Source organism: Platalea leucorodia (genome assembly GCF_965183815.1).
Source record: "Platalea leucorodia genome assembly, chromosome: 1".
NCBI classification, from domain to species: Eukaryota; Metazoa; Chordata; class Aves; order Pelecaniformes; family Threskiornithidae; genus Platalea; species Platalea leucorodia.
This window is the reverse complement of record NC_138823.1, coordinates 146,345,264-146,359,262: the sequence shown is the minus strand read 5'-3', so window position 1 is coordinate 146,359,262 and position 13,999 is coordinate 146,345,264. Positions and strand designations below refer to the sequence as shown.

The 13,999-nt window shown below is 40.4% G+C and overlaps 1 protein-coding gene across 2 annotated transcripts in view; it reads right to left on the bottom strand.

Moving 5' to 3' along the window:
• LOC309598910 (macrophage mannose receptor 1-like) overlaps nucleotides 1-13,999 on the bottom strand; it is a gene marked incomplete at both ends in the record, with an annotated part of 64,257 nt that overhangs the window by 32,685 nt on the left and 17,573 nt on the right. For both annotated transcript variants that reach the window (XM_082329937.1, XM_082329938.1), the window contains 2 exons: nucleotides 6,870-7,027; nucleotides 10,913-11,095. In XM_082329937.1, the coding sequence (XP_082186063.1) occupies nucleotides 6,870-7,027; nucleotides 10,913-11,095 (341 nt within the window). The remainder of the gene's footprint in view (nucleotides 1-6,869; nucleotides 7,028-10,912; nucleotides 11,096-13,999) is intronic.

Below are 13,999 nucleotides of genomic sequence, written 5' to 3'. Positions count from 1 at the left end.
TACCCTTCTTTGGTTATTTATCCTTCTGAAAAGCAAACCCTTGGAGGTGACAGCAACACATCATCTTTACAAAGACGATTGATTTAATAAGCACGCAGGAGTAAAGGGAGATGTCATCTCACCCCAGAAAAACCCAATTGCAACAGAAAAAAAACCCAGAAGACTACATTCCTTAGTTAATACTAATATAGAACTTCAAAGATGCAAGAAGTCCCTTGTCAAAGTTAGAATTAACTGTGTTACTGCTCATACTACAGATTTGCAGAAGAAACAATGACATTCAGTGGGAGCTGTACTGAAAGTAAGAAACCTCGCACCATGTTCCCATTTTGGTTCAACAGGTGAACTAAGGTATTGGGAGAGGAAGAGAAAGCCCTGTGCAAAGCACTCTCTCACCTGTGCCTTAAAGACTACAATTTTGTAAAAGGAAAACCAGAGCAGTTGGTGGCAATTTCTTTCTTTTTTTTTTTTTCCTTTTTTTTCTCCCCGCCCCAAAATGTGAAATAACCATCACGGTAATACACAGTCCCTTGTGCCACAATATGCAAAGTCCCCAAGAGCCTCAACAAACCCTGCTTCCAGCAAAAGCTCTCCCAAAGCTCAATGCTACTGCCTACAACAATGAAGAACCCTAGGATGTTCAGCTGGTGCTTGTGTCTTCTGTGTTCTATGCTGATTGCAAGGCAAGTCCATTGGTGGCTGTCTCATCATCTCCTACCATTTCTTTCTCAGTCTCACTAGGCTGGTAGGCACTTCAAAAAAACACCCAAAACTCTGACCTTCTCAGCCTGGAAGAAATTAGGACATCTTTCACAACCTTTACACTTCTTCAACACAGGAAAACTTACTCTGAAGCTTCAGGTCTCTAGCTGCAGGAAGATCCTTTGCTGTCTTCCCATAACTGTGTCTTCAGTGGGAAATTCATGCAGTAATTTCTAGGGACTTCTTACCATGTCTTATGAGCTGCCTTTTGCAAATATCTCTCTGCTCTCCTACTTCCTCATTAACTAAACCCAAACACTTCCTTTAAAAAGAAGGTGGGCAAGGGCAGGTTTTGTTCCATGAAAATAAATGATGGATTGAGATGACTTCAGCCAAGGAGTGAACAACCCCAAATAATTTGCAATGGAACCATATTTGTGCTTAGGTAGACAAACCTCAGCAAAAACCAGGGAAAGTCAAATTGTAATTATGCTTTGTTTGGTCAGTTGATGGCTGATCCCAAGAGATACTGAGCTAGTGCAACTTCCATGGACTCTGAAGTTACTTTTCCTACTAAGATCAATTATTTAACAGATACGTATTGTTAAAGAGTTCAGAAGAACAAACAATAAAATTAGCTTTCCACACAAAAGCCACTTACATGAAAAGTCTATATAGCTAAAATGTGTTGTGTTATTTTAATCTATAACTCTCACAACAGAAATTGTTGACTTTTGAATCCAACAGAAAACCTGGTCTGATGGCAAGCATCAAGCCCTTAAAATTTAGCCTTGAAAGACATATTTACCGGTCTGACTTACTACTTGGTATAGAAAGCAAAAGAGTATTCCCATCAAAAAGAATGGTAGAAAAACTAAAGCATAGCATATGTCAACAGCTCCCCTTTCAAAATATTAAACTGGACAAATGGTAGCTTCTTTGAATCACAGCAAATTTGTATCACATTAATTTCCATCACTGACCATAAAGTTACAAAGTCAAATTATAATGAAAAGTAAAAACAATGTAATGAAGGAGGAGCTCAAATAAAACCATATCTACAACCACCAAATTCAATGAAAAATAGGCAAAAAATCATAACACAATGAACAAGCATGTTATAAATAGAAGTCCTTTTTGATGGCATTGTTGCATGCCTTACTGTTATAATTCATAGAATCATAGAATCATAGAATGCATTGGGATGGAAGGGACCTTTAAAGGCCATCTAGTCCAACCCCCCTGCAATGGGCAGGGACATCTACAACTCAATCAGGTTGCTCAGAGCCCCATCCAGCCTGGCCTTGAATGTTTCCAGGGATGGGGCATCTACCACCTCTCTGGGCAACCTGTTCCAATGTTTCACTACCCTCATTGTAAAAAATTTCATCCTTATATCCAGTCTGAATCTACCCTTTTCTAGTTTAAAACCATTACCCCTTGTCTTATCGCTACTGGCCCTGCTAAAAAGTCTGTCCCCATCTTTCTTATAAGCCCCCTTTAAGTATTGGAAGGTTGCAATAAGGTCACCCCGCAGCTTTCTCTTCTCCAGGCTGAACAACCCCAGCTCTTTCAGCCTTTCCTCACAGGAGAGGTGTTCCATCCCTCTGATCATTTTTGTGGCCCTTCTCTGGACCCTCTCCAACAGGACCATGTCCTTCTTGTACTGAGAATTAATTTCTAACTTTCCATTAGTGGCCTGAGGGCACCAATAGACCTAAACAGCCCCAACCATCTTCACTTGGGGCCTCCACTCACCTGCCTGCCCATGGGCCCTGTGGCTCCACTTCAGCTCAGACATGGGCCTTCAGTCCCTGTCCATGCTGTAACAGAAGTACTTGTCTCCAGCTCCAGCAATGTCTGTACCTGGCTATGGGCCTTGTTGATCCAGGTGCTGACCTTTGGACTGTAATCCTGGCTTGATCTTGGACTTGCCTTGTCACGATGGACTTGCCCAGCAATCACTGGATTGTGTCTGACCCTGGTTACTCTCTCCAGACCTGATCCTGATCTAGCTACTTGGCTTGACTTCGGACCCACCTCATCATCCCAGACATGGGCTCTGGTCTGCCATCAGCTGCCTACCCTACCTGCCCTGCTGCCTTGCTGGGGACAGTGGGACAGGCTCTGGCTGGACAGGCTCTGTCCCTGCAAGCTGGGCTATTACTCTTGGCTTGTGGCTCCCCACCTATTAGGAAGGAGCTGATCCTTGTTGCTCCCCAGTGCTTCCTTTTTTTCATTATCCTTGAAGGCTAATTACCTGCTGCTACATATATGAGCAGCAGAGAGACCAGCCGCATAAAGTAATGGGTACGGAACACTTTAATAACCATTCACATTCTCTGAGAAACAAAGAAATATTTAGTTAGAAGACCTCAAAACATCCTCTATTTCAATCCCTCAAAGTAAGAGAGGAAGTAATTTTTTTCAAATATACTTGCTGGCTTCCAGCAAACCTGTTCTTAACCACACAAAAAAAACTACCCTAAGTAGCCCATTCTGCTTTTTTATTAAATAAACAACTGGAAGAATTGACTGCAACCTCTGTAACAAGCTGTGTATACTTGAAGACTTTTGGTCTTTTCAGATTTCTCTTTTACAAATCAAAGCCCCCTTTATTTCTTCAGCCAAAACCTACATCATGCTTTCTGTATTGCTTTTGAGCGCTGATACAAATGAGAGGATGACAGCTCTTCTAAAGCAGCAGAGTGGAACAGCAAGCTGCTACTTTTATTTATTGCTACAGCCATAAATATAGCTGTCTATTGCTGTTGGAATTAAAAGGGCCTCTGGGGCTTAGATACAAGTCTCACTTAATACATATTCAGTGCTGGAGGACCCCAAGATCCTTCTGTACTGACAGACACTGTGTTAGGTGAAGGAAGAGAAGGCTTGGTCTACCAGAGGACGGAGTCTTCTGCTTTCTCCCTTCCCAAAATCAAGGCCCAGCAGCCTGAACTGGTATTTTCAGCTGGTTCTTGACCATACTATTAAGCATGCCAGCCTACCATCAGAAACTCTGCTTCTGAGCGATGATCATGTGTTATCTGGCTGGACTGAATGCTGCCACTTTTAGCATGGCACACATGACATGACTGGTGAGTCCAAATCTTAATACTTTAAGACCCTGGCCATTGAATTAATTTTATTTTAATACCCAACCAAATGTTAGATCCCTTTTATATTCTTAGGTCATCTTCTATCAACAGATCCACCTAGACACATACAAGTAATCACGTCACTGCATATATCTGTAACTATTCTTGCCTCCTTGTAATTGAACTGCTTGTGTGTTCCAGTGGTTCAGTCTGGGCATATACTTCAGGACTTTATTGACCATACAAAGTGAGGGTGATGACATGAATAGGAATGACCACTAGTTTTCCATCCATTTCCTTATCCAGTAGGCTTCAATGAATGGCCACATGGAGGGTGGAAAAACATTAGGTAGACGAACAGTGGTTCTTTCAGGGCTTGGCATTGTGGAGCGGCATGCATTTACTCCAGACCTTGCTGTTCCCACCCTGCACTGGAGGATAATGTTAGGTCTAGTTGCAATCTCTCCCTGCCTCGCCTTTCTCCTAAAGTCTTATGGAATTAACCAGATGTGCCTTTCCTCTAATCCTGCAACAGGACCTGAGGTAGCTGTCTCTTTCCTAGAGAAATGCAACAGGTGCTAGAATTCAAACTATCTTAAGAAGTGATTTGCTTAGATTTGCAGAAAATTAGAATCTAGTGGATCTCAGCTTCTGTACACAAATACAGATTTTTAACCTGAATCCAAGTCCCCAAAATTCTATACCACTTCACTTGGCTTGGCCAGAAAAAGCCATCCAGATCCTCACAGAGCCACAAAACAAATTCTGCCCCTTGCTGTTTTTTCTTGAAACTCTTGGTTTGAAGGCTGTCACATCATTCTGATAAAAATCATGGCTTTACCAATGCATTTAAGCTGCCCTATATGTTCCAAAAGACTGTAAAAAAAAGGTAAATTAAAAAAAAAGATTGCATCAAGGAACCATGAGTAACAAGAGCAATCTTAGTACTTTTTTTAAACTACTAGCCAAACTATGAAATGCTTGTCAGCCCCTAACCTCCTCTACTACTTCCTGCACCAATACTTCCATGTACAGTACCATAAAACCCCAAAGTTCACACCAACAGATGAGGGTAGCTAAAGGGCACAGGATGGTAGATGAGACAAAACCTCAACTATGTGTTCCTTGGAACTCACCATCCACATGCACCAAGGCCAGCTACCTTGCAAACCTCCTGTTCCTGAGCAAGTTCTGCAGCCTTGACCAGTATAAAAGTCCTTGAAGCAGCTGCCATTTACAACCTCAACTGACTGACCCTCATGTTTGAGCATGCCACTTCCTTCCACTGTCTGACCCTATAATTCTGTAAGTTAGACAAAAGATCTACTTCATCCTCAACCAGCACTGGCATCGTCACTCCACAGACTATGGAGCACAAAAATCCTCAGGCCCTTAAAAATCTGTTTGTTCAATTACCATGTGCACCATGGCCTGGTTGCCATGGAAGAAATATGCATTTATGTTCTTCTCACCAGAGCATGTCCACTAATATAATGGAGAGGAGTTCTTAAAGGATTATAATCTTACCCATGCTTCTGACCAGTGAAAAATTCTTCACTAAAATACACATCAAATTCTAACCTTTCGGACACATCTGACTGCACATGAAGTTCCTTCTCCCTGCTGTACTCATACAGGAATGAAACTGTTGATCTGGACTTTGGCCCGGCCACAGAACACCTCCACAAACACACATAGCTCTGCTCAGTTTTGGGAAATTAATATGCTATACCCTACGCAGGCTTTCCTCTTCCATGGATACTACTGTGGTTTTGCTCTCCCAAGGATGCTGTTCTAGTTCTCTTCCTCATTCCTTCCTGGAACTGATGATGTGGTCACCTTTTCACCTTCTTCTAGTGCTGCACCTGCTAACTCCTCTATGTCCCCTACAGCTTCCTCCTGCTGCAGAGCTGGCTCAGCCCTCTCCCACTGCATTCAATCTCAATTTCTGAACTCGAGTGTTTGTGCACCAGAATGATGGAGACACATGAACCAGCCGCATGCATACATGCCACTGCTGCTGTTGATCATTGTACCTAAGTGAAGCAAGTTAGAAAACTAGGCCTATTGGGGCTTCAGTGTGGGCTTGCCCTATGAGGCAAGCTCTGTAGAGTGTTCAGGCCAATTGGGAAAAAAAATTTAGTTCTCCTCTTCAATTTCTAAGTATGCTCACCAAAAGTACAATCCTCAAGTTTTAATTTTGCAAAATAAGAAAATGCATTTGTTATGGGTAAATATTTTTTTCCTCCTGATAAAATAGGTAAACCCTAAAGGAGGTGATAAGTTTAATATTTTTAATTATCACAAAGAGGAAAAATACCATTTTCCAACATCGCACACAGACTGACTTTTATACCAGGTATTATTTCAGTTCCTCTACTACACCTAGGTCATTGATCATTGCCATATTCCAAAAGGCAGCCTTTTCAAAGCAGCCTTTTAATTGTAGATATACAGTCACTCAGTAAAGGCTTCCACTAATGCCATTGCTACCACTTCTCTCACAGCTCTTCATGTGCAGTGCAGATACAAGCATAACATCTAATCCACCTAGACCCAAGATTTACAACTTTGCCTAGAAAAAGAAAATGAAGGCTTCTTTTTTATTCTAAAGATGATAGTATTTCCTTCTAACATCATTAAAAATTGGTAGTGCCATTTTTTAAGGTAACTGTATATCCTATATTCAGTCAAAGCAGAAAAAATCCAAACATATGAAAAAAGTCTTTGTAGCTTCCTGAAGAAAAGCATTTACATGTTTGTGTGTTTCACAGTGTAATTAAAAGTTTCTTCAAAAAAGCCTATATGCACAAATTGAAATCCAGAAATATGGATCTTAGGGGGCAGTTGCCTTCAAGGAAAGCCAGCACTTGCCTGCTTCTCAGGGAAGACAACAAAAACAACATTCTGGCAACCAGGGATCCTTCCTCAAAAAAGTAACACCTATAAGACTCTCAAATAGGCTGCTTCAAACAGTAAGACCCCCTACTTTTGTGCTCTTGCATAGAAAAAAGCACAAATGAAAAATGAAATTACAAGATTATTACGTCAATAGCTACATGATTTTACCTTTCCCTTCATAACAACACAGTCCTCTTGCCTGTTGTTTGCATGAGTGGGTTCTCCATGAAGCCACTTGGTGTAGGTGACAGGTGTCCCATCGCTCCATTCAAAATACATCTGAACCTTGAGGTCATTCAACCCAATCCACAGCTCATCAGCTGGCTCTAAAACATACGATTAACAAGGTTGATAACAGTCCTTTTATATTATGTGAACTTTTATCTTCATGGAAGAGAAAATAATTTATTCTTAGGAAGTTTAAAAGGCAGTCAGAGGAAAGTAAGGCTCCCTGTTTCATAAAGAGGGCAGACCATTCCTCATATGTCCACTTCAGTCATCAGGAAAGGCCACTCACTCTAGTGGCAATACAATAAGAGTGTTTAACTTTGTATAAAACAGCCAAAATACTCTATTATTTGTTGAATTATGTTGCAACACAACTAAGTTCATTCTTTTTTTCCAGCTCAAAACTCTTGTAACAAGATATGAATAAACACCTAAATAAAATGCTACCTCCCCTTTTCCTCCTACCTTTAGTATAGTGAAGAAAGAAGTGCCTTCTTTTCTAACGGTCACACACCCAGTGCTGTCTTTTAGAGCTGACAACCAAAGTACTTGTAAATTTTCCCATTACATGTGGTCATATATTTTGTTTTATTTCAGAGCAAAAAGAAATTCATGTAGTCCTTGGACTTTTTTTTCAGTTTACAGTTAACGGAGTTAACTGCTGGGTTTTGGCTGGCAGGAAAGTGCAGGACTGATCAAGGATGTTACTTTACAACAGCTGTTTCTTAGAGGTTTATCTGTCCGTGCTTAAAATCTTTCACTCTAACACATTGCTACCAGAATGTTCATACCTAGTTTTGTTCTGAATAAGCTATTTGAATAAGGAGGATTAAAAATTTGGGCATTTATAATCAATCTGAACTCCATCATCATCAAAGGGTATTCCTCTCTAGAACTGATTTTATGACTTTGTTCAGTTCAATGGGAATTTTTTTAATTAATATTTAAAAATTTATTTATAGCCTGTCATCCAGCCTATGCTAAAGGGAGCAGGTGTTTCCTTCTGTCCACAACACTATGACTCAGATCACACTGACCAACTACATACACAGTCCTGTCCTTAGACAGCAGTCTTTCCAAGCAGAGTATGAACAACTTGGTTGCTAGATCTTAGTCATTATGAGTATTTTTCACGAATGATAGGAAGACTACTTTTTAACAGTTTTTTCCACTACTTACGACCCTGCATTTCTACAATCCATCTACAGCACTCAGAGGTTTCTCCTGTTCGCTTTGTTATCATTGTTCTTGCCTTCTTCCATGTGTCTTCCTCTAACATCCTCTATCCAGACTGTACACAGTCAACCTGACAATGAAATCACCCCTGGAAATTCAAAACGGGATTGTAAGCCCACCCAAAAAGACATCAGCTGTGGGAGTGGGTCTCTCAATGGAACTGGATCTGTTTCTTTTCTGTTGCTGCTGTCATTAGCAACAGAAGTGCCTGTAAAACAGTTCAAAGCCATTGCCCTCAAGGCAATCCTTTCTGATTAACACATTTCAGATGGAGGTTTTCCTAGATACCCCCACAACTTAAAACTCTCCTGTGACATTTCTCCCATCTGCTAGTTACGGGAACATGGAGGCTTCCCATTTGGACCAACCAAGCTGCTGCAAAAAATCACCCTCCCAGCCTGTCACTTTTATGGAGTCAGCTCTCTTTCCTTTCTCTTTCCCTCCCTTGTTTCTCCCATCTTTCTTATACCTAAGTATGATCAGCCCTCATAGCTCATCTATACTGTCCTTACTATTTCTCCCCCAATAAGAAGGGCTCAGATTCACAGGACATCAGGCTCCATTTTCAAACAGGCACCTTTACCTCTTCTTCCAGGCAGCTCTTCGTGTTCAGAAGTCCCCCAACGTCACATCTCAGTACCCTCCTTTAAACTCTCCTCTGCTACCAAAATTGAAACCTATTCTAATTCCACTGCCCATTCTGCTCCCATTCCCTCCTTAGCTACTGCCATCCATGCTCTGTACTTTCTCTTTTGTTTAGTTATCTATTAAAATCTTTCTGTCTGTGTTTCTAGAGCACCTAGCACAGCAGAGGTCTCATCCATGGCCAGAGATCCTACTGTGGTGGGCTCACACCATGCTAATACAAACAATAAACAGCATTCTTTAACAAAATTATTACATCAAAGTCATCTAAATAAGCCATGCAAATCAGAAATGGCCAGGAGCCATTTCTAGCTCTGTGGAGCCTCTTCCTACATAACATTTTCTCCTCTGAAGAAGAAATGCTGTTATAAAGTTTTGCAATCATCTCTAAAGCTGGGTGACTAAATACCAAGATTTTTTTTTTCCCCAGCCACTTGTAAATAAGCTGTTTCCCACTCTCTCAGACATGCACTGGGCCACGCTTGTGCCATATCACATGCTGGACTGCCGTGTAAACATCCAGAATGCACTTCTTTATTCTTCTTCATGTTCCTCTCTAAAGTTCTCCTTTGTGGGTGATGCCAACAAAAGCTCGGCTACTGTGACAATACCCATCTCATTGTACCCCTTCCTTTGTTTTAGCATGGGACTGTGAACTGTTTGGCACAAAGATAGACTATTGTTCTTTCTGCACAGCACTTATTGCAGCAGAGTTCTGATGCAGACAAGATTTTCTAGGCAGTGCAATACATGGTGTTCTCATCTCAGTGGTGAATAAGGGTAATCTGATACTGTCATAAACTGCCTTAAAAGGCTTCTTTAGCTGTTCCAATTTTACTCCTCTGAAAAGAATGCTTTCAAAATAGTCTGTTGCAGTGAGTGTGCCATATGTGAGAAGCCTGGTTTCCTTCAGGACTATTTGCCTTTCAGAAACACTCACTTCTACAAAAACAGTCAGTGCAGTCAGTTCAGAAAAGGTCTTTGGAGAAGGCATTAAACTATGAAATAATTTACTGCCCAGGAGTAAAGTGAAAATACAACTAATTTCCTTTAGAGCCTAACTTTTTTCAAATGTCCTAATGACTCATTAAGAGGTCCCACCTTTCCCAATAATCTCCTTTGAAAGAGGAAAAGTTTCATGTTGTTCATGAAAGAACAACAAATCACTCTTTCAGGAATGTGAAGACAAGCACAAGTTGCCATGGAGTTGGCTAAGATAAAAAACTGAAGCGTATCAGCTATTTTATGATTGCCACTCCAAGATTGCTGATACGCTGCATCTCAAAGCAGCTTACTGCATTTTCAGTGAAGGATAAACTAACTCACGCTTACCTGGCACTGAAAGCACACATAGGATCAGTTACTGCAAAGAAGCATACATAGGTGTGAACATGCTCCTCCCATCAAAAAGCAGTAACCGACCCTACATACAAAATCAAGTTCATGTAAAGCAACAGCAACCACAAAATTGCCTCAGTGTCAGCGTGGTTGCTTCTCCTGTAATGAACACACAGCTTCTGTAGCCTAACTTGCCTTGCAACAACTTGAGTGTGTGCTCAGAAACCAAGCACCTAAGTACCGTATTTAATTTGGGACACATCTGAATCCACACACTGCGACAGAGAGCTTCCTTTTCAGAAGAAACACAAGCAGTGTGACTTGAAAAATAAGGACATGGCAGTGCTGGTAATAGGACCCAGATCTTCCCAAACTGTCTTTCACCAACAGACTTTCCTTCCCTTCATCTATCTTTGCAGACCAATCGTAAAAACCCTTCCAGCTTCTGAAAAGCTTGAAAATTGTTTTAATGTGTACAAAAGGAGGCAGAAGCAGACCTGAAGAAATAGGAGTTTGGGGTTGATGCAATTCACAGCATTGACCACAGCTTTTCTGTGATGGTATAGTTTGGTTTTCATGCTCTTATTGTGGTATTTTTCTTTGAAAGATTTTTTAAATTTAAAATTTAACTCCTTCTGCACCCTGTGATCAGGACAATTAGTTTTTTAAAACAGTATCCCCCTTTTATTAATAGGTAAGACATATTCAAAACTCTTTATTTTCTTGGTATATATATATATAGGTTATTGTAAAAAAATACTCACGATACCCAAGCTGAGAAATAACAAAGCTGTACTCTTCAACATTATGGATGCTCGCCAGATCCCCGTCCTCTTTCCTGCAAGATGTTAAGGCATCTTTCCATATTTTGGGGTCCCTGTGAATTATGTAACAGTGACCAGCATACGACATCCATTGATCAGGACATCTAATAGGCACATTAGTCTCTGAAAAGAAAAATTACCATGAAGAGTTTCACAATTCTATTCTTAACTAAAGACTGAAAATCACATAAGGAAAGATTTAACAAAAAAATTAATTATATATTTTCTTCATTAAGAACATCAGAGCGGAAAAATATGTACAGGGATAATAATTGCATACATGATTAAAAGCTGAGACTTCCACTTTTTTTTTTAAAGAACACCACAGTTGCAAACAAGTGCTTGCATCTTGTGAAAAGACAGAATTAAAAATTACCATAAAACACAGTTTTGACTTTTATATGCATACAAACATACTAAAAGGTAAGGTCTGCAGAGCTGTGCTTTATCATTTTTTTACACTCATGTCAGCATTTCTCTTCCTCCTCCATGCTGTATAGCTGTATGTTAAGAAACTGGGTTTACAAAAAATATTTATGAGGGTAATTTTTTTTCCCCAAACCTTAGGCATTTTATGGATTAGACCCATTTGCTAGAGTAGCAAAGAAAAAATAACTGGTTCTGCAGGACCATGAGAGAATCCAACTAAGACTACTGCTTTTAGGAAATCTTTTTAAAAGCTTCATTGAGAAAATTATGCTGTCAAAGTAAATGATTTATGCTTAAAACTTGTTTTTAAAAGTTCAACAGAACAGTACCAGAGTACTGCCAACACCCACACTGCTGTTCAGCAAACAATTCAGCCTTGGGAGGAGTGCCACCCGAACACATAATAAACAGAATATTGCTGTTGTAGAAACAAATCATAATTCTTGCAGCACTTTATCTATAATCAGCAGATGGGTTTAGCAAACACCAATATATAGAGTAGAACAAGGACAGCAGGTTTGCAGAAATTCTGTTGGCAAAAAAAACTTGTGTACGTCAGGGAAGGAGAAGAACTGTGTTTGTGTATGACTGTGAGGTACATTCTGTGGAAATACTTCAGTAGGTATCCAAAGTCATGACCAGTCAGGCCCAGGCTGCAAGCACATATCCTGTTTCAGCTGGAATACGCTGATTATTAGTAGGTACTTAGCATCACAACACAGATTTCTAGCACAGCTATGAACAGTCTGCTGTTTGCAGACCTGCCTCAAAAAAGTGCTAGCATGTTCTCACGAAGCTTAAGTAAAACTGAACTTTGTCACCCCAGGACTAGGGGCTCAGTGCTTGGTCAGAGCCCTGTCAATCTTGCTACAGGAGAGGAAGAACTGGAATAGAGAGTGGGGGAGCACCGGAAAAACAAACTGAATGCACATGGTCGTGTTGGGAGAAATGAGAGAGGACAGAGGTGGCAAATGCTCTTGTAGAGGTGAGTCTGATGTTTCAGAGAGCTCCCTAATTTGTCCTATGTCTGGTCTCAGCTCTGAGCATATGCATTTTACAGTGTTTTGCTATAACAGTCAGAGAACTGCTTTGAAATTGTTTGCAAACTTGTTTGTGAACAGAGAGGGACTTGGGGGTGTTGTGATGGTTGGAGGCGACAAGTAACAAGCAATAGGACAAGAGGAAATGGCCTCAAGCTGCACCAGGGGAGGTTTACAATGGATATTAGGAAGAATTTCTTCACTGAAAGGATTGTCAAGCATTGGAACAGGCTGCCCAGGGAAGTGGTTGAGTCCCCATCCCTGGAGGTATTTAAAAGACAGGTAGACATGGTGCTTAGGGACATGGCTTAGTGGTGGACTTGGCAGTGCTAGGTTAACGGTTGGATTCGATGATCTTAAGGGTCTTTTCCAACCTTAATGATTCTATGATTCTATGACTCTATTCTATGAAAAAAATCTAGGCTTATATAGACCTCCAACACACTTAGTGCACCCTTCTGCAAACTGTAAACACCGAACAGAACAGACATCAGCAGTTTAGGCATGGCTACAAAGACAGTCAAAAAGGTATATATTCCCCAGTGAGTCTGTGCAGTCTCTTTTTCAGACCAAAGGAGACTGTGAGACTCTTACTGTAAACACGAAAGCAACTACGGCAGGGTGGGAGGCTCTTTTGCTTGTAAATCCAGTAACACCAGGGAATTTGTTGCAGGCCGCAAAACAAGAAAAGCTGTTGACAGTTTAGTTTCTTTGGTGCAAGTCTTGTTGAATGACATAGCTGGGGATTTCTCGGTAGGAGAAAGTCTTCAGTTCTTCATTTCTAGTACTCAGCAAAAATGAACTCTGTGCTTCCCTATTTTCCTTTTAAAGAACATACATGACAACACAAAGCCACACAATCTATTTTTCATCCTAATGGAAACAAGTACTACTCCCTGAACTTCATTTGACTTAAACAAAAGAAGCAATGCAAATTAAAAGAAATAAGATGTAACAAAGGAAATCATATTAATGCGTAAAAAATGTTATCCCAAGTGTCAAGCTGATGAATTTACTGTGGAATAGATCAAGATACAGAAATGAAGTTTGTAAGCATAGAATGGTTATTCCTCAAATCGAGAGCAAATATTTTTGTAAACTATAACCTTGGCTTCCTAAAGTCTGAAGAACTCGCAGTGATTGACTTCAGTGTCTGAAAGGGTGAAAGCACTAGCTGAAGTTTGTCTCATGATTCAGGTATTCAAATTTCTCTTGCTCACACCTGTTCTCTGTGGTCTGATAAGAGAAAGCTCACACAGCAGTCACAACAGTGACATTAAGAGCATTTATTTCCTCTAATAGAATGTTTTATGAAACATTTGGAAACTTAATACTTTAAGTTCACCACACACTGTTGGATTGGGATGAAATCTATTTTGGCCGTCACTTGGTGGAGGTAGGCAGATAGCCTTTCCTTATAAAATTAAGTTAAACAATAAGCAAGTTTTGCAAGTGAAATTAACAGGTTCCTATTCATCCACTTTGCTGTATTACAGGGCAAATGTGAAGCCCTAAGATTCTGCATCACTTAGATGTATACAATGATGTGGCCCCCTGC